Genomic DNA, 21,576 nt, shown 5'->3' with positions numbered 1-21,576 from the left:
AAAAAGGCAATCCAGCGACCGTAGATGATGCTCCCCACTCAGCGCATCTCCGCAACACTGGTTCCAGTCAATTTTGGAGAAGGTGGACAGCTGAGCCAGACAGAGGAGAAAGATAAGAAAAGAAAGGGGATGGATAAACGAATATATTCCCAGTGCTTATGAATCCCAATAGGAGCTCCTGGTCTTGCTGTGGCGGAAGGTAGGATGTAGTTTGGAGAGAAACAGACACCAATGACAATACAATGCTGCTCAGTCGCATTCCACCTTCACATTATAGCTCCCGGCTGATTCCAGCTCCACCGTGTTCTCCCTGGCGGTGCGCTGTCACCGTGCGCTTTTCACGGCGTCAAGTCAGTCACAATAAACAATATGACTTCCGGTTTTAACTTTCAAAATAAAAGCTGTTGGGTTTTTTTTTTTTAGTTTTTTGTTTTTTTTTTAGATCCGACACATGCGTCTAATTTTTGGGGTTTTTTATTTGAGCGTTCAAATATTATTTCATTGTATGTGTCCAAGCATTCTTTCATCAGAAAACACCATAGGCTATAATACACTGTAATCTTTTTACTAGCCTATCTAGAGCTTCACCCCGTACTCATGATTCCATTGAATGTTTTTTAGATGTTTTTGTTTTTGTTCTGTACACCTTAATACTTATTTATTATTTTTGAGTGACAAATGTATGCTTTTATTGTGAAAGCAAATTTGTCTAACTTCCGGTGTTATTAACCCCTCTCTCTCTCTCTCTATCCCCCCCCCCCCCCCCCCCCCCCCCTCTCTCTCTCTCTCTCTCTCTCTCTCTTTCTCTCCATCCTGGGTTCAGCGACGTCACTCGCGACCGGACTGGAGCGCATTGGGGAGACTGTCCAACACACTGCAAAAAATGTCTATCTTATAAAGTAATTTAGTCTCATATTCGGTGTTGAAATCTTTTTTTTTTTCTGAAAACAATGAAAAAATCTGCCAGTGGGGTGAGATGATCCCACTTGTGTCCGAGGCAGTTTAGGAATTTCCTAGAGGCGAGCATCATCTTGAAACAAGGCAGAATATGGCAGATCATCACTCCACTAGTATCAAGAAAATGACGCTTGATTCAAGAAAATTCTTAAAACAAATTGTTTTTCATTGGAAACACGTGAAATAGCTTCCACCGTTGGCAGATTGTTGGATTTATTTTAAGAAAAACAAGATTTTAGGACTATATACTGCTAAAATGACTTTGAGATGGATATTTTTTGCAGTGCGGGGCTTGGCTTGTATTCATCAATGGCTAAAACTGTTATGACACCGCCCTCTTCTGGAAAATCGACGTAAGCAAATTAGTTAATTGGATTATTTACGGTGGACTTGCTGTCGTTAGGAGAGGAGGCAGGCAACTGTGAAACTGTTGACGGACAACATGCTCCGCTGTTTTCGGCAGTACAATCACAATAAAAGCCCTAATTGTAAAGTTATGCCAAGCATCACAGCTCGCACTACGGGTTTGAGTTGGTCCTAACACACCTTGACTAGTTTGAAAATGATTAAATAGCAGAACGTACATTATCATGCGTAGCCTACTGTAACTGTCCCAACATCCTGCCTGGATTCATTTGACCCTGCATGTGGTGTCAGCGTGGAAAGATCTCCATCTAACGGTCAAAACAGTCTCTATTGTTTCCTAGACAGCCTCAGTGGTGAGGAGTCAAGTCAAGTAAAATGTATTTATAAACCACTTTTAAAAGTTGGCCAAAGGGCTGCACAAAGCCAATAAATGTATACAATTACCATAAACATCTAAACACAACAAATCACTCAAATTATAATAAATAAATAATAATAATTATATATAATAATATATATAATATTATATACTGTATATGTGTGTGCAATAAAGAATCAGAAGACATGCACATATAACCAGACAAATAAAAAGAGGACTTCAAGGCTAGAGAATAAAAGTGAGTATTGAGCTAGAGAATAGATGAATAAATGTTAGTTAGCAGGCAAGAGGCTACTGTTTATGAAGCCATGTCTGAATGAACAAACATGTTATATGGTGATGTGTTACAGAGAAGATTATAATGATGATGATAACATAACATGCCATTTAGTGGCCTCTTTTATCCAAAGTGTCTTATAGTACCATCACTGTATACATTTTTGACATAGGCGGTCCCACTGGGAATCAAACCCCCTAACCTTGGTAGTGTTTGACGTCATGCTGTAGCCATTGAACTAAACACAACCATGGTACTGGTGTGTGTGTGTGTGTGTGTGTGTGTGTGTGTCATTCTTAACCAACTGCCCCGTCCTGTGTGCTGAGCAGGGAGAGAGGAAGCCCTGGTTCTGAGGCCTGGAGGAAGCTGGACAATGGCGGGATGTGAGAGGCGCCTCTCTCCCTCTCCCTCTCTCTCTCTCTCTCTCTCTCTCTCTCTCTCATTCTCTCTCTCTCTCTCTCTCTCTCTCTCTCTCTCTCTCTCTCTCTCTCTCTCTCTCTCTCTCTCTCTCTCTCTCCACAGCCCTATACCTCTCCATGCTGCAGCTCACTGGATGTACAAGACGTTCTGTCTTTGTCTGTTCATCTACTTTACAATACTCCCTTACTCCCTTTCATTGTCTTGCTGTGTTCTGTTCCCCCTCTGTCTCAACAGGGGAGCTTTGGGAAAACTAGGGTGTGGGCTTCACCAAAAATAAAGATGGACTTAAAACATAGACTGATATGATCAAATCCCATTATAACATACATCATCAAGTGGCGTCTTGCTGGCTTAGTTGGCTAAGACTCATACCACGTCACCCCAATGTCCTACAGTAGATTTGAATCTGTCCCATGCTCTTTGTTGTATGTCGTCCATCTCTGTATTATTCACTGTCCAATAAATGTGAAATGCCAAAAAATAATATTAGAAAACATACATCTTCATGTTCTAGGTTTTTTGTTCTAGGTTTTGTGTTCCTTTTCCCAGAAAGAAGTGACACAGTTATCTAAATGGAAAATTAAATGTAATACACCATATTAAAAGTGTCCTGGATTCCAGTGATTGATTATGTTTACTATGTGTGCTGAAGTGCTATGAGTGGCTGCCCCTTTAACCACAGTCAAAGCTGTTTATGATCAGTAACTGTTAATGATTTACTGTATTAAACCATTTTCATTAGTGTTTGTGTGTGTGTGTGTGTGTGTGTGTGTAATACTGTGTGGGTGGCTGCCCTGTGGGCCCGGTGTGTGCCGGGTGCTGAACGTGCTCCTGTGTCAGTCCTGTGTTGTGCTTTTGTCCTCCAAACTGACGGGGCAGAAAAACAGGAAGCCGGCCTTCCTGAGCGCTGAAGGCAGAGGGGCAGGAGGCAGGAGGGCGTCAGGTCGCCCGCCGCAGTGTTCCCTCTGCCTCTGTGAGCCAGTGCCCCCTGATCGACACTGCCAAACATCCCTTGATATGTGTTTTTGCTGGAATAAACCAGAATACTGTGACATCACTCTTTTCCTTCTAAGGGTCCTGCAACTTTCCTGTGATGGAAACCGGTTTCTTTAAACACAAAGACAGGAGGAAAAATATTTACACTAATCGTCTTTGACAAGAGCAGTATAAAAAATCAACACTCTGAGCACAAATCAGGTTTCTTTCTGACCTGCTGACACATGATCATGGAGATTTGATTACTGGTCTTGGTGTTTGGTGCGGTCCCAATCCATCGCCTCATTGCATCGCCTTATCCACTGAATGTTTTTCTATTGGTGGAGGTGTGTCTTTTGTTTTGGCAATCACACCCAGGCGATGGTCCACTATCGGTAGCACTGATCAGCACTATACTGCATTCTTCACTAACCCTCACAATCCCTGCCCTTTGTCCAACCACATAGCCAGGCTAAAGGCACACAAACACACACACACCATCTACAATCCACCCTGTAACACTATAAACTGTTATCTCCACCCATTCCTGTGTATCTGTAATTAGGAGTGCAATGTTGCTATTCAATACACAAACACACACAAATGCACACACGCACACACACACACTCATAAACACACTTTCGCAAACAGAGCAGAGCAGAATAAATGGTCTGTGTCTTGCAGCCCTGCATGGCCAATTGTATGATCACATGTGCAGGGCTGATATTCTGTGCTCAGGGTGACTTTGTCATGGTGCACTGGGGGCTGGGGATACACAATCAGTTCCAGAGTTTATATTTAACTAAGCAGGGCAAAACACAAGAAACCAAAGCACCGCTAGCCTGGGGATTATTATCTCCCTCCACACAGATAGGGATGGACATGACCCAGAAAGTGAAAGAGAGTCAATGATAAAGAGAGGTCAGTGGTGTACACAAGCTAGCTGAAGGGGGGTGAGGGTAGGTTAATGGTAGGTGGTAGGTGGGAGCTGCCACGTGGAGTCAGGCTGACACAGTGTGTGAAGTGATGCCCAAGACTGAGGCACAACACCCTTGGAATGAAGACGAGCGGTAACTTTGGCATAGCCCTGAACAATTATACAAGCCAGCTGATTGTTCACGCCTTTGGCCTGCTGTTATGTTCTGAATGCAAATGCGTCACACACACCAAACTGGTGGGACTGGTGTTGTAGAATGAGGAAATGGCATACTGTGTTTGTTGTGCTTTTGCTTTTAGAGAGAGGCATTATTGCCGGGTTGATTGTTTCAAGAGCTTTTAAAAACATGGATTCAAATTTGATGACCTATTTCCACTCTTTCACTCTTGTTGTTGTCACACATGTACTGAACCAATCAAAAAGATGTCAACATGTGTCTTATAAGATCTGCAAAAGAGCTGATGGAGGGAGGAAGAGTGTGTGTGTGTGTGTGTGTGTGTGTGTGTGTGAGAGAGAGAGAGAGAGAGAGAGAGAGAGAGAGAGAGAGAGAGAGAGAGAGAGCTTGTGTCCTTGTCCCAAAAAAATGAGGGGAGGAGTCACAGCATACTTCCTCAGTCAGTGACATGCCGACTGGGATAGCCTCTGGGGCGCTCAACACACACTCATACACTCACACACTCACGCTGACTTGCATACTTCTGTTTCTCTCCCTATGCCTTTGGACTTACAATGGAGAATGCCGGTAGTTTTTACAACAGGGGTGAGGTGCACTTCACCTATTAAACCGTGAACCCACACAGACACACACACACCTACACACACTCTGCCACGCACATGAGGAATGAAGTGAGAGGGGAGAGTTGGCAGCAGGACAGAGGTAAGAGTTGCTTTCTACAGCTGTCTATGGAATTGACTCGTCTCTGATTCTCACTGTCTCACGACCCCATTGTGTTTAACAGGTTTAACAGTGCTGTTCTTTGTATCTGTAATCTGTCACATAATCATAAAGTTGCTGACAGCTCGCAGGGCATTGGACGGACAGTGTAGCATAAAAGAGGGACAGTGACTATTACGTAGTGATTATTAGTTCTGTATTCTGCACAACAGCTGTACTTTGTGTTTTGATAATATATGAAAGTACTTCCACACATGCTGAAAAGTAAGAAAGTGGACTTTAACTAGACAATCTGAAGTAATCTGAAGTCATTTTATCTCTCTATCTTTATATCCATCTTCCGCTCATAAAAGAATATCAGAGCATGGAAATAAAATTGATAAATCCAGAGTGCATGAACACTAAATTGCTTTGTTTAGGAGTTGTACATATGCCTGATGCCTGTATGCAACAGTGTGGGAATCTCCCTGCAGCGAGCTCTGTCCCAGACACACAGGCATGTGAGTGAGCTAACAGGGGGTTAGTCTAAACTTAGAGCCCATAACCCCTGTCTCATATTACTCTTCACTACATGCTCCCCTCTAACTCCCTTACTGCGTATCCCCAATCTATGGACCCACATTGTACACACACACACACACACACACACACACACACACAGACACCTCAAACCACCCTGCTCATAATGAACACAACCAGATTGTGTTGGCACCATATGTTTCTTATTAGCATGCCGTGTTTGAGTGTTATTGTCACGGACTGCTGAGTGTCACGATTGCAGTCTGGGCTTTGCCGTGGTTTCAAACTCTTTGAAGAGTGAGACCATTAGTGGTGTGTGGTTGTTGGTCTCCTCAACCCCTGTCCTTCAAAGACAATACATAATGTCTGTGGCCTAAAATGTCTTTAATCACATCTATTGTTATATGAAAGTCTAGCAAAGCAGTGCACAATGTCAAGTTATTTAGAAGAGGAGCGGTTTTGACACGACCGCTGTGAGGAAACAATAGCTAGATCCACTGTACTCAAGGTGTTTCACTTAGGAGGCATTGTGACGTAGACAGCATCAGCAGAAATCACATTACAGTGTTTCTATTTACAATCAGCCTGTGTTTCAACATGGACTTAATCATAGCGTCTTGGATGACACTAGAGACTGCTGTTGCCATTTGTGCAGCTTTTGGTGCTAACAAAGGGCTAGCTTGTGACCACACATATCAGCCTTGAGCAGCCTGTGTTTATTAGATTAGACAGAATCTGTCGCACTGTGAGAAACAGAGAGGAGCGTCTAAAGAGTGTCAGGATATGCCCTGACACGCCTTTAGCCTGTTTACAGCTTTCTGCCTCACAAGACACACACACAGACACAGATTCAATCATGACCATTCAGCCGCCGCATAAACAAGATGAAGCGATGAGCTTGGTTTCAGACGAGGATGTCGCCCCCTTTGTTTACAGTGTGTCCAAGCAGGGGAACGAGCGGCACACAAAGAAGAGAGGAATTCTATGCTTGTGTTTTAGCGTGTTTTCTGTGATCAATGATTACATGCAGTGGCAGCCATCATTTGTCCCATCATGCATCACGCGTAAAGCATCTTTCCCTAAATAGCACTGCAGCAGCCATTACGGCCTATTCCTTCTCAAATGCCATTAAGCTGAGCTGAACTTAATAGGCATATTATAACACAAACTGGTGATACTAAAATCAACTAGTTTGCCTGTCCAGAAAAGAGAATATATTAGAACTTTTCCAAACAATTCCTCTCAGTGGTGCAGCAACAAGATAGCAGTAGCCTACCTCCTGTTGCACATAGCACATGCAGTTAAAAGTGTAACCTGTATGTTGTAGAGAGCATCACTATATCATTTGATTTTTATGTGTGCCATAAAAAAAAACGAGTAGTGAAAAATGAATACACTGACAGGAGTCATTGTTGCATTTTATTTCCTTCTCAAGCAGTAATGGTTCATACAAGGACAATGATTTCTGACCCACCCATGAAAAGAATGATAGCCAACTTCAGCTTATTCATTACACTACAAACATTATTCTTCAATATCTTTATCATCTGGAGCTCTTGACCAATCAAAACTTCCACACAGCCCCACCGTCCAATCCCAGACCTCTAGCCTAGATAGTTTTCTCCATGGTGACCTTACAGAGTGGGGTGATGTTGTCCTAGTGCGCTGATCTCATTTCAGCTGGCTGTTATCCTTCTAGTGGCAAAGAGTACAGTTGTGTTGAACTGTGTTGTGTGAATAAGCAGATCCTTGATCTATGCCAACAGGCAACTCCTACTCGCTTTGCTGTGACCTTGCAGCCTGTCCCTATGTGGCATTGCTTTACAGCGGATCAGCAATACATTGTCTCAGCAGCACACACACACACACACACACACACACACACATACACAGAGACCGTCCCCCTCGACACACATACACAAACACATTGTCTTTGTGACACACATACTATGCATATTTTCACTGACCCACACACACACACAACACATAGGGAAACTCTCACTGAGGCCTGCCCCCCACACACTCATACCAATCGCAGAGAGTGCTTTGTGCATTCACAGACAGGGCAGCTACTGAGGAGAGAGGGAGAGGCTGGTGGGAGGGGGAGATGGGGACAGCAAGAGACAGAAGGATTACAAGGAGAGAACGAGACCGAGACAGACAGGGAAGAGATAAGGCTTGCACAGGGAGAGAAGAGAGACACATACGGTAAACGCAAGTGCTGGGAAGAGAGAGAGAGAGAGCAGGGCAGGAAAGGGAATACAGAAATAGGGAGGGAAACAGGGGCTTGTCCATCAGAGCGGAGAGGAAGAGAGAGAGAGCTGTTAAAGAGGCAGGGAGAGCTGATGGGATGGCATTGATCTCTGGGAGCCGTCGGCTCCTGGGCCACATGGCGTCTTGTTGCTGCAGACCGCTGCTCAACTGCTCCTGCTGTGGATCCTTCATCAAAGTCTGCCTCTCCTCCTTCACAGGTCGGTCCCAGCCTGCTCTCTGTGCTACCGTGCTGGCATGAGAAGGACTGGTACATTCAGATAGACAGGAGCATAGGTCTTTATACAACATGGGTAACACACTTAGCCAAGAAGGTAAAGGGCATGGTGTGTTTCTGACATGCTGTAGCGGCCTGACTGTGCTTGTGTGGCGTCAGATAGTCCTGTTGGTGCTAACTGTGCTGTATGTTGTGGATACTGTACTATGGAAAAGAATAGGCCGTTGTCTTCTTCAGTATATTGTCATGTTGTATTGTATTGCTGAGTTGTGCGCCTCATTGTCGCATTGTCCTTTGTTGCGAATGCTTTGCATAAAGATAATACTGTTCTGTTGTGTTTCTGTACTGACAAAGCATGGTTTGCTGAGGAAGAAGAAAGAATAGCATTTTAATTACACCTCATTTTTTTGTTTTTTGGTTCATAGTGCATAAACTGTGTACCTTTTTATTTTATTTCAGTGCATTCCTTACTGTGCTGGTGTCTGACTGTGTGTCTGACAGTATGTGACCATGTTGACATGTTACTGTGCTCTTAGCGGTCAGGGCAGCTGTGTGATCCTGGAGGCGGCTGTTTGGCTGATGTCAGTGCAGCTGTGTGTCTGTGCTGGGCCTTTGTGTGGTCCCTGTTCAGCGTCATTGTATCCCCCCCATACCCTGTTAACCCTGTTGACACTAACCTATGGCTCTGTCTTAGGGTCTCCAATATAAACTGCTGCACTCCTTGTTTGCCCCAGTGACCTTAACTGGCTCCCCATCCCAGTAACCATTTTGTTTTTTCTTTAAGATGCATTGGTTTATTCCTTGTACTGTATGAAATCATTATTTTCTTTGAAGTAATTTGAAACTGATTGAGTAAAAAGAGTAAAAGAGTAGACGATTGTGTGTTTTCATGTTCAGGAATTGTGCAATACACATCTGCTTCCCCCTTTACAGACATCTCTCCTGCTGAGCTGGATGCTCTCTGGAGGGAACCACCATATGCTCTAGGGGGAGCGAATGAACACTTCTCAGGAAATGACACCATGACTCAAGGTAGAGTACGTTGCACAGAAAGGCCGGATGTTGTAGCATGTCTCTGTCGATTTGAAATCATATTATTATGGAATCCTTTATTAGTTTGGAGCCCAAACAACATCATGAGACTAATTTGAGAGGGAGCCACACTGCTGTCCCAGTGGTCACAAATTGAGGAAGTGTTTGGGACATCCTCCCTGCACAATGGGGCAAACTAGGGAAAGCCCGTCGCCACTGCACTTCAATAGCAGGCTATTATATGCAACCATCTGGTTGATATTTATAGGTGTAAAAATGAAGATCCTGTTTATGTACAGAAGGAAACTGAAAGCACATGTACTAACTGAATACGCTCAAGTTTATATGCAACCTGTCTCACAGGACTAAATACCGACCAGCGGGTATAAATTGATATTTATTTTGGAATGGCAAAACAGAGATTGTCATCTTGTGTCATCTGGTAACATTTCCAGTTTTATCCACAAGACAATCTGGAACTTTTGATGACCCTTTTGATAAAACTGTTTCCATTTATTACACACCTATCTTTATAGAAAAAAAAATCTCTGTGTACTACGCTGTTTTGGAAACACTGGCTTACACAGCACTGGGCCTAGAATAAGAGCAAATGATGCACTAAACTTGACCCAATGTTCTTTTTTCTGATTTTATTTCCCCTCTACAGGTTTAGGTGAGGAAGAGGAGGGTCCAGGGGTGGAATCAGGGGAAGGAGGGGCGGAGCCAGACAGCTACTGGAAGAGGAAAGAAGCCTTCCTCAGAGGAAGTACTGTGTCACTGGGAGTGGGAGAGAAATTCTCCTCAGGTATTTGTAATAATATTTTTGCAATAGTCCATTGTCTGACTTTTGGTATGTCTCTATTGGCATACTAGTTGTTATATTTGCTAGTCTAAACTAGTTATGTATATGACATTTCCAGTGCATCTACATATTATCTTTATGTAAACTGATAGATGCACATTTCCCCCTCTACTAATGCTTTACTCATTCAGCAGTTTAGCTCCATCCATCACTTTCCCCCCCAGGTTCTTCCTGTCAAATGGATTTAAATGGCGATCCTGAGAGTCCAGTCAGAGGCCTAATAGCACTATTATAACTCTGGGGACTAACATTGTGCACACAAAGCATCTCACTGAAATATGAGCTCCCTTAGAAAGTCTTTAATGAACTGGTGGAAGTTGTCTCTCTCTTTGCCGGTACTTGCAGGTTCATTTCTGTCTCAGTTTTTAGTTTTAGTTTATTTGCACAGTGATAGAGGCAACGTGATAAAAGCACAGTGGTAAAATGCAGAAAAAGGGGAAACCAGTGACTAATTTGTGCAGGTGGCTTGAAAAAACAAGAAGATTATAAAAACTTAACTGGTTTATTCCCTTACTGGTTCATTGTCAATGAATTCTATCAGTCCTCTCCTTCAGTAAGCTGTTATTTTGACAGGATTTGCTTGGACTGGACATTAATCCACAAGGAGAAACAATCTCATTCAAGTGTGATTCATGATAGCATTCATTTTGTCTTTTGTGTAGAAATCGTGCTGGTGTTCACTGGGCGGAGGCGGTCCAGTGCGGTTCCTGACCGCGCCCTACAGGAGGCGCTGCGCACTCGACTCAGAGTGGTGGAGAGCAACAGCCAGGATGTCATCCAGCTCTTTAAAGTCAGTGACAGTCACCACCAGAATACAGACTATTGCTATTCAAACCTTCTGATATAATAACACAATACAGTGCAATATGATATCATATAATAGTACACAATCTAATACAACATGAGTCAATATAATGCAATATGATACGTTATTATATCTATTGTGCACTTTGTGGAGATGGTTTTATGTGCTGGCACTGAAACACATGCAACAGAAACATGAGCCTAAAGCACTTTGTTTCTGCAGGACTTGTCCGCCCGTCTGGTGTCTGTCCACGCTGAGAAGGACAGCTTTGTACTTACCTTCAAGACTGTGGAGGAGATCTGGAAGTTTTCGACTTACCTGGCTTTAGGTAGGATTGATTAGGAGCATTTTGGATCTTTAGACAACATCACAAATACAACTGTGCGCTAAACATAGCCAACTGTGTCTTTTTTTTAATCCCTTGCTTTCTACACTGTTATTTACCTAATTTATTTCAATTTATGCATTTAGTTATTGCATTATTATTGTTATTATCATTATTAGTAGTAGTGATGCTGATAGTGGTATTATTACTATTAGTTATTGTAGTAATAGTGTTGTTAGTATTAGTAGAGTAGTTTTGTAGTATTGGTATTTTTTCCAGCACAAACAGTGATGCATGTTCTCTGTCTTAGGCTATGTGGCTCGGTGCTTGGAGAACTTCCTGTGTGACCAGTCCTTCTGGCTGGACCCGGAGCTGCTCAGTGACTTGGAGATCAATGTGACAGTGGACGAGGAACATCTGGCCACCCTCTACCTGGGACTGCTGCTCCAGGAGGGTCAGTAGTGCTGTGCTGTGCAATCAGACACTTAATGGAAACTCTCAGAACCGTTTATGAACACTTTCTTTATTAACACAGATGTTGGGAGTAGATCACTGATTATTTGCTAAAAATTGGTAAACAAGAATGAAATTAAATTATTCAATTAAACATGCAGTTTACTCCAATTTACAGACTCTATATTGAACAATGTTATTATCATCTGCCACCACGATTGGTGGTTATTTCAAGATGCGTACAACTGCATTCTATATTTTCTATATATTCTCAAAATTATGTATTTTTTCCCACATTCCTTACATTTCTGAATAATCCAACAAGTACTTTTCAAAAGTATCTTTAATGTGGTCACTGTGATCATACAGTAACTAACAGATTGCAGTTGCAATTTTTTGAGTAATCCCATTACTGGTAATTCATTTCTCACTTACCCTGATTTAACACTATGAAAGCCATATGACTCACATGACTTGGGACAGCTGATCGCAATGGACACCTTATAGTCATTCACCCTAAGTAGAAGGAGCTCATGTGCCTTACTGCATACAGCAAATCTACAAACCACAATAGACCTCCAGTTACCAGTCAGCTGCATGATGCCATTGCTATTTATGACCACAACAGCCCTTTGTATTCCCAAGAATTTCCACAATTGAATTATGCTGGCCATTTTTAAGAGGGAAGCTAGACATCACTGAATATTAGCATCTGCTGTGAATCTTTTTATGCATTAAGTCACTGTTCTTTTAGGCAGAATTATTATACGACTTGCCTTCAAGAAAGTGTATTGATTTTCCCCTGCCTGGGCGTTGCAGACATCACTACTTTCTCCTAAACATTTCCCTGAGGCAAAACGCTTCAGGGAAATGTATAATAGGAATGCAATGCTGGCAAATTGCCCTGAGAATTGCATTAACTTAATAGGGGGGATATAAAACATCCATCATTCGCCAGTGACTGAATGAGGGCACTGCAGCGATTTTGCTGAACCTTAACTTAAGAACTTTTAACAACACAAAAACAATGTATGATGTTTGTGTGTCTGTGTCCATACATGCTTTCCTTGCATGTGTGTGTGTCTGTCTGTCTATCTATGCATGTTAACATCCATTTCTTTGCAGGTTCCTTCTTTGCCAAGGCACTTTTCACCAGAAATGAGCAGAATGAAGAAGAGGAAGAAGAGTTGTCGTTCAAAAAGAATGACCTGCTGATGGTGAAGGACACAGGGCAGGACCACATGTGGGAGGGCACCCTGCTTTCCACTGGCCTCCACGGCCTGGTGCCAGTGAACGCCATGCAGCCGCTGCCATACCCCTTCTACCAGTGAGTCACATGTTCTCTTGTCAAGCATTTTGGCTGAATGGACAAGTTGGCACCACAGATGGTGGCCATTTGTACCCATCAGTTGGCATGGCATTGAAACTGTGCTTCCTGTTTGGTTAGGTGGTTCCTGAGGAAGTACCCAGGCTTTGCTGGCTGCTCGCCAACAGAAAAGGAACTGTTTGAACATCCTATCGGTAAAGCCATACTCCATAAAACACATATATTCACACACAAGACTTACTGTATACTCACACATACTGAACCCACACACTGATACTTGAACTCTTGAACCTTTTACTATTTTCCACATTTTAGAATAATAACAAAGAAATCAAAACATATACAAATGGAAAAAAGTGTTAAAGAAATCAAAACTATCTTATATTTTACATTCTTTAAAGTAGCCACACTTTGTCTTGATGGAAAGGCAAAAGGCTTTGGAAAGAAATTCATACATAGGCATCAACTTCACTATTTATATTTGTCTAAGAAACAAATTTCAAGCATTTAAGCATAAGCCTTTAGATCAAAATGGCTTTAAGATAATGAAAAACATAGCACATTCAATCAGGTGTGTCCAAACTTTTGACTGGTAGTGGTATAGTGGTTTAGTACCGTATTTATGATAGTGTCTGACAATTTTGCTCATAAATTGACCTAAAAAGGACTCGCCTGCACAGCCTTTTGCTTGTCCCAGCCTCATTCTCCCCATTGAACCCTGCAGTGACAGGTTCATGTGTGGCGGTGGTGGACTACAGTCCAGTCGGGCGAGAGGAACTCCAGCTGAGTCAAGGTGACATCGTGGAGATCCAGGGGCTGCTGGTCCGAGGCCTGGACATGTTCATAGGAACCCAGACCTCCACAGGACACACTGGCTTTGTACACAAAGCCCACGTCAAGCCTCTGGACACCCAATCCCTGTAAGATGCTTGTTTCTTGATTATCTAATGCATGCCGTGCCTTGAATTTACTGGCCTGATGTTGCTGTGCGTCATTTAAACCTTAAAGCGGTTAAACCTTATCAAATCCAAATTAGTTATCCCAAAGATTTTAGTTATGACTCCTATCTCAATGTCCTTCTCTATGGCATAGTGAATTAGATTATACGTGAACACAATATCAAAACAAGCAACTAGTCCAAAGTTGTTTATAGTCTTTTCTGGGGAAGTTGTGTAAGGACTTCCACTAATGCTTATGAAATCCCATTTAGTGTATCTGCAGTCTAGAGAGGGTGGATCGGGTGAGGAGGCAGAGGGGAGAGCCGAAATGATAATGCTGCCTTTGTCTCCCCCTCGCAGAGACGGACAATTGGTCTTTCTGACTGAGGAGGAGAGGGCCGCCCTGGCTCAGGTTAACCCCTGTAGCTCTGAGCCCAGCGACAGCAGCCTGCTGGAGAGACTCTTCTCCTCTGACATCAGCTCTGTGTACAGGCTAGGTAAACGAACTGCTGGGCTGCTGTTTGGGAATCTCCTAAAGATTTACTTGGGGAAAAAATAGTGTCTGACTGTCTCCACCTCCAACTGGAGAATTAACACTTAAATTGATATATTTTGTGCACTTCCAGACAGGTTGGATGAGTCTGACTTCATGTACATCAGGAACCAACCAAAAAATGGTAATACATTACAATTTAATGTGAGGCAATCAGTGTTGTTTATGAGCTAGATGCACTCAATAATGCGCTTGATAATTCCAGAAACAATAAGGGTGTTTATCCACTGAGGAGTGAGACATTTTCTTAAAAGGCTATAATCTACTCTACCAATCTAGTCTTATCATCCCTACTCTACTCTGCTCTACTATACTATAGTGTTTTTTGGTCAAACAAACAAAAAATGCTAATATTTCTGTCTTCTCTCAGAACATAAGGTTCCTGCGAGCGCTCGTCAAAGCCTCATCTCAGAGCGAAGTGGTGGGACACCACCGTACCACTCCTCCCCTCGCACCTCTCTCTCTTACTCCTCTCGTCTGTCCTTCTACCAATCCCACAATCCTCTGCCACGTGAGGGAGAGCCCCTGTCCTTTGCTCCAGACGACACGTTCAGAGAGCTGGACGAGTTCCAGGAAGACCCTCCTCTCTTCCTGGAGGAGAACAGCTGGGAGGGGGAGGAGTCCGAGCTCAGCGACCCCACGCTGACCCTGCTCAACCATGATCACTTCCAGGTCAGCAGAGTCCCAGTGCAGCATCTTAAAAAAAATATTTGTCTATTTGTTTAGGGATAATTTTGGTCGTGTTTTTTAATAAATGAACAAAAGCAGCTATTTGTTTTGCCTTGCAAGTTGCAAAAAAATCATTGCTACATTCATTCATCCATTCATTTGTTTGTTTATTTCATCTAGGAGGACTTCTTGCCACTGTATGACCTGCAACATTCGTTCCTGTGGGTGACCTTCAGCGGTAAGAGTGAGGAGGAGCTACTAGGGCACCTAGAGAATGTCAGGGAGGGTGCCAAGAGGATGGGCATGCACTGGGCACATCGACGGGCATGCTTTCTCCTGGGAAGACTCTGTGCCAGGAAGCTTAAGTACTCCCAGGTTTGTACTTTATATTAAGCATTAACATGACAGGTGTATTGTGTGAATGATGTTCAAGCTGTATTCTAACTCGACTCCCCTTCCCTTCAGGCACGTGTGTACTACGAGGAGGCTCTGAGTGTTTGTGTGGACGGTTTCTCTGACACGCCCCTCCTCATCGCTCTCTTCACCAACCTCACGGCTGTCTACCTGAAGCAGCGTATGACAGACAAGCTGCCCCAGACCCTGGAGAAGGCCAGCGCCCTGCTCCTCTGTCTCTCCAGCCATAGCTTCACCTCCCTGGATGAGGTTGAGCTGCTCAAGCTGCTCCTGAGGAGATCGGTGGTGGAGGGGGACAAACACCTGGAGGCCCGGGTCTGCTACCTCATCTCCAGCCTCTTCCTGCTCCTCAGGAAGACTGACGACGCCCTTCCCTTTGTTGAGCGACTCCAGTTTCTCTCAGTGACTCTCTCTGCCGCAGAGGGGCGGCCCATCGTTCCTCTGGACCTCAACTGGCTCCTGAGCTGGCTCTATCACCGTAAATACATGCCTTACCTGGCGCTGGCCTCTCTAAGCCTGGACTCGAGGCAAGACCACTCGCTCCACGATGCCTTCCAGAGGGTGGAGCTGTTTGTTAGGAACTCTGTCCGTCTGAACCCACGCTGGAAGGAGGGAACCTCCCTGCTCCCCGCCCAGATTGTGGTCTACCTTCAGCAGGCTCTGGCCATTGCCGAGCAGGGGGAGGACATGAAGACCCAGAGGGACCTGTGTCTGGGTTTGGCCTCAGTCTACCAGCGCTATGGGGCTCATGATAAAGCAGTGCGCTGTGCCCAACAGGCTGTGGAGACAGGGGGCTATATCAATGAGGAGGAGGGCTTTGAGGCCTCTGTGCTGCTGGGATGGCTGCTGGTGTTGACTGGCCAGGCTGAGAAGGCCCAGAACACTCTACAGCCGCTGCTCACGTCACTCCAGGTACAGTAATCGACAGTGTTATTCAGCTTTGAACAAGGCAGCTAGTCAGTTTTGGATAAATGTACCTTAAAGTCCCCATGAAATGAACTCCCATTACCTTTACTTCCTGGAAAACAAGTATCTTTCATGGTGACCTCACCTCATGCTGCACTAGTAGGCGTAAATATAAATTTCTAACCAATAAAACCATCAGGATTTTGAACAATCCCGCCCCAATCCCGCATAATTTGTGGCTCTGTGTGTGCATCTCTCTCCAGGGCACAGACAGTCCCACTCAACGGGGAGTGATCCACAACCTCTTGGCTTTGTGTCTGAGGCGGCAGGGTCGCATCCCGGAGGCAGGCTGGCATCTCCACTGTGCCTTGAGAATTTCCAGGGAGAGCGGCAACCAGAGGAACCAGGCGCTGGCACTGGCCAACCTGGGCTGCCTGGCCCTGGATGTGGGGGCATCTGGGGTAGCAGAACGCTTCCTAGTCAGGTTAGATATCAGTCTTATCATAGACATTTTTCCTCAGGTGTTTGAATGCTGAAACTCTGACCGAAAATGTATTTTGATGGTAATTGTAAGTGTTTTAACAGATCCCTGCGCCTTTTTCTGGAGCTCTGTGAGAGCCCCACTGATGAGGAGCATGTCCAGACCTACCTTTGGCTGGGGCGGAGCTACAAAGACAGGGGGAGGAGTCAGGAAGTCAGGGCGTGTTACGAAATGGGGCTACTGATCGCATTACATGCCAGAAACTTGCACAGTAAGTAAACGCATTCAATCCATGCACATAAAGTAACATACAATAAATTATAAGGAACAACGTGAGCTGAAATGAACAGAAAATTTCCTTTCTCTATATAGATTATTATTCCTTTTAGTTTGACTAAATATGAGTGTGTTCTACTTCATATAATTCTGATTCTATACATAGTGTATTTCATTTGAGAAGTAACTGGGAATATTTTTGCTGTTCTGTCTCTGTCCCATAGGTCAGATGGTTGTGGCCAAGGTGCTGAGTCGGCTGTACGCAGACATGCTGCTGTACGGCCAGAGTATCATCTACTATGAGCACTGTGTGTCAGTATCCAGGGAGCTGAAGGACAAGAGACTGGAGGGAGAGTATCTTGAAATCCTCAGCAGCCTCTACCTCTCACTGAACACTGAGAAGTGAGTTTCTCTCTCTCTCTCCTTCCCTCTCATTCTCTCTCATCCCTTGATTTTCTCACTTTTTCTCCCTTCTTATCTCTCTAATTCATCTCTGCATCTTGGTTTTACAGCAGAATGCCTCACAGTCATACATTTGCCTTCTATATGTTTTTATGAGTGAATCCCAATCAGTTCATGTTCAACTGTGGATTGTGTGGTGCAGGTCATCTCGTAAGTCTCTGGACTACACCAAGCAGAGCCTGAGGATTTCCATTGACCTGGGCAAGAGAGAGGAGGAGTCAGAGACCTGGCTGCAGGTGGGACGCATCTATTACCTGATCCAGGAGGACGAGCTAGCTGACATGTACCTGCAGGTAAGGAGCGAGAGGGAGGGTCGGAGAGAGGGTATGGAAGAGTGGAAACAATGATATATGGTGATATGTGTGTATGTGATATGTTACATGAGGGAGTGAGCTTTTTTCAGTCACTGCTTTTTCTTTTTCTTTGGTCTCGTTGCTCTCGTTTCTTCCACAAAACTGATAATCATCTTACATAGGCCTTATCAAATCACATCCTCAGTAATCTGCCAACATCCCAGTTGCATTCCCCTTCACTTAATTTACAACATTTTGTATCACTACAAACAAAATCTAACGCTGCCATGCATGTCAACTCATGTGAAAATTGCATCTCAAACTCACATGAAAATACAAAAAGCACTTTCTCATTCCATTGTTGATTTGTTATTGATTCAATGAGTTCATACTCCTGTTTGATTGACAGGCAGCAGTGAAGACAGCCTTGAGGATGAATGACCCTCACTTTGCCATGAGCATCTATGAGGAGGCAGGAGACGTCTTCTTCAAAGGCCACAGGAACCGAATGGCCTCACTGCCCTTCTACAGGGTAAGAAGACACAGGAGGATATCACTGTTGTCACGTGAAAACCTTGTAATGCCAATTTTGGTGATGTTCATGTTTTCATTTCAATAGAAGTATTACATGGTCCTCTATGGGTTTATGAAATTCTACCATCTTTGGGCTTATAAAACCTTTTCAAACCCCAACTAAAAAATGCATGACGGTCAAGTTAAAATCAAGGCTGCTTTTATAGCTCCTGAAAAGTTGATACTTTGGAGATACCAAGGTTTTCACCTGACAGCGACAATATGTGTGCTTGTTCTGTTACATTTGATGTATTTTGTGGATCTCAAAGCTATTACAATAGTTATTGCATTAATGAGGTGATGCTATGTTTTCCATGAATTTTACATTCATGCCATTAGTCATTTTGCAAGATGATGCATCCGTTTTTTATTCTTTTTTTTTTTTTTCAAATTGTGAATTATGTCATATGTCACCTCTCATCTCACTCAACAAAAATCTTCATATTTTGTTTTAGGATGGCAGTCTGCCGTTTGCACGGAGCATCAAAGACATCCATTCAGAGTTTCGTTTGCTGAGTAAACTGACAGAGCTACTGATGCACCAGGGAGAGCAGGAGGAGGCTCTGCAGTATGCAACACTGGCTGTGCAGATTGGCAGTAAAACAGGTACTGAGAAGACGCAGGGCCCACATTTGAATTAGAGCCTTATGACTGTAGTTTCACTATTAAATCTCAAGCAGGGGGTGTTAGTAAGATGTAATCATAGCTCTATCTTGTTCCCACATGTGGCAATAATTCCTCCCTATTTATAGCATGAGATATTGTGGAGCCAGCTTTCCACAGAGAGCATTATTGTTTTTCCTCAGGTGTGCGTGTGAATGAGAGGACAGCCTACCACCGTCTGGCTACAGTCTACTACCGCCTGCAGCAGTATGAGATGGCAGAGAACTACTACCTCAAGTCCCTGTCTCTCTGCCCCCCTGTCCTGCAGCATCCCATGGAGGCTCGCTACTACACCAAGGTCTACAGCAGACTGGGCAATCTCACTCTACACAAATTCAAGGTACAGTGCCCTGCAATGCACGTATGCATTGTTGTCAGTGTTGCATGAGCAGAGTGAGAACATGCAATCTCCAAATGATAAGAACTCTCCGGAAACATATCCATCTTAACAAGTCATTTAGTTTCATATTCAGACTTAAAAAACATATTTTTCTTTAGACAAGTAAAACAATTCTGTAATAATATTTCCAGTTTTTTCCAAGGCAGTTTCCCTTGTTTCAGTGTCAGTGTCTTGAAACAAATCAAAATAAGGCAGATCACCGCAATACTATCAAGCATATGACACAAAATCTTTTTTTGCAACAGTCAAATTGTAATGGCCTAAATTTGGTGTCCCTATAATAGCAAATGGACAAGATCAAAATCAAATCTTCAAATGTAATGAATACATACTGAATTTTAATGAGACCTTCGCCCTTCTGTTCTGTGTTCTCTTACCAGGATGCCTTTGATGCAGTGGGCTATTTCCAGTTGGCCCTGGCAGCTGCCCTAGAGGACCACACTAACCCCGAGGCTCTGTATGTGGTGTACATGAAGCTGGCGGAGATCCATGGCAACCACATGCCCGATGCTCAGCTGTGCCAAGCGTACAGAGAGAGAGCCCAGAGCCTGAGGAGGGTCCTGGCAGGAGAGGAAGACCCCGATGGGGCGGAGGAACAGAGGGAAGACCCAGACACTGAGCCGGGACAAACGAAGGAAAAGGTCTCTGAGGCTGATGTGGAATGTACAGAGAGCGGTCACGCTGTGCCTTGTCCCATGGAGAGAAGAGAGACACAGTGTGAAGATGAGAGCTGTGAAGAAGACTCAGTTACAGGAACTTTTGGGATCCATATGGACACAGAGGCTGGATGTATAGACTCTAATATTGGAGATGCGAACAGGGAAGAAGATCACAATAATATTTGCCTTCCCGAAACAGATGGCCCTTGTGTGGATGCCACTGGGTCTGAAGCAGAAATCATCTCCAGTCATTCATACAATGACAGTCTTCTTACTGAGTCTTTTGATACAGCTAAGGAACAGATCACAGACTCCAGCTCCAGCGACTCTACCGAGACTTTACAAACCGACCTGGATCAGACAGGGGGAATACATGGGATCAAAGGCCGCTCAGACTTTGACGCCGACCTGGGAGGGGCAAGTCAAACTGTATTTATACCTGTTAATTACACCATGAGTGACATCACCGATACAGCCAGAAGACGCACAGTTATCCAAAACACAGAGACTGATATTCATCGAGAGGAAAATATCCCCCCTGAAGAAACAGATGCAGATGTAGATCTTCATAAAATAGATCCTATTCACAGAGATGACAGCCTTGAGGACAATCAGTCTGATATTGACCAAATAAAGACTGTTAACATAGACATTGATAAAGCTGACAGTGTGGCAAGCACTTGCTACTACACCGAGAAAGATAAGTCTGAGCCTGCTGATACAGATAGTGAACACATGGACTTAGACCACATCTACACGTAGCCTTGCGGTGGCAGGTTCATTGTTTATTGACATTTCCCTTGTCTGGTCACGTGTCCCATGACCAGAAAACTGTAACGTTCCATGACACATGCACTTATTGTAGGAAAGATATTGTCACTGGTGTCAATATATTGTAGGAAAGATATTGCCAACACTGTTGTCAATGTGTAGTTTTCAGAGCCTGAAAGTATGTACCTTTTGTATAGTCTCTTCTCTACGTATTACAGTACATCAAGCTTGTAATATATGTTTTGTAAATATATTTTTTTGTATCTCAGTGGAAGATATGACTTAAAACATTCGGAATGGTTGTTGACTCTTTTCTGTTTTTGTCGATTGAAATAGGGGGAGAAAAAGAAGCAACACACTCATTTTTTAAAATAATGCCATGTCTAGAAAGAACCACAAGAGAGAGCTATCATGCAGCTTTTGTGCTATTTGCATGATAGTGTCGTACCTCAGTTCTGCCAGAGGTGGGCAGTGAAAGGCAACTCCTGATACTGGCATGTG

General features: G+C 43.8%; 1 protein-coding gene across 1 annotated transcript; it reads left to right on the top strand.

Moving 5' to 3' along the window:
• Positions 1–5,013: 5,013 nt before the first annotated feature.
• Positions 5,014–21,362, top strand: sh3tc2 (SH3 domain and tetratricopeptide repeats 2). Its single transcript, XM_071903261.2, has 22 exons — positions 5,014–5,188; positions 9,147–9,245; positions 9,913–10,050; positions 10,770–10,897; positions 11,135–11,240; positions 11,548–11,691; positions 12,816–13,017; positions 13,138–13,211; positions 13,742–13,937; positions 14,316–14,452; positions 14,582–14,632; positions 14,879–15,180; positions 15,358–15,552; positions 15,643–16,503; positions 16,761–16,981; positions 17,083–17,249; positions 17,479–17,656; positions 17,859–18,009; positions 18,419–18,541; positions 19,038–19,188; positions 19,389–19,585; positions 20,026–21,362. Exons 1-22 carry the CDS (start codon positions 5,146–5,148, stop codon positions 21,064–21,066), a joined length of 4,905 nt encoding a protein of 1,634 aa, XP_071759362.1. The 5' UTR covers positions 5,014–5,145; the 3' UTR covers positions 21,067–21,362.
• The last annotated feature ends 214 nt before the right edge of the window (positions 21,363–21,576 follow it).

This window comes from Centroberyx gerrardi, chromosome 16, assembly GCF_048128805.1.
Source record: "Centroberyx gerrardi isolate f3 chromosome 16, fCenGer3.hap1.cur.20231027, whole genome shotgun sequence".
Lineage (NCBI taxonomy): Eukaryota > Metazoa > Chordata > Actinopteri > Beryciformes > Berycidae > Centroberyx > Centroberyx gerrardi.
The sequence above is the reverse complement of the archived record's forward strand: the minus strand, read 5'-3'. Positions and strand labels throughout refer to the sequence as shown.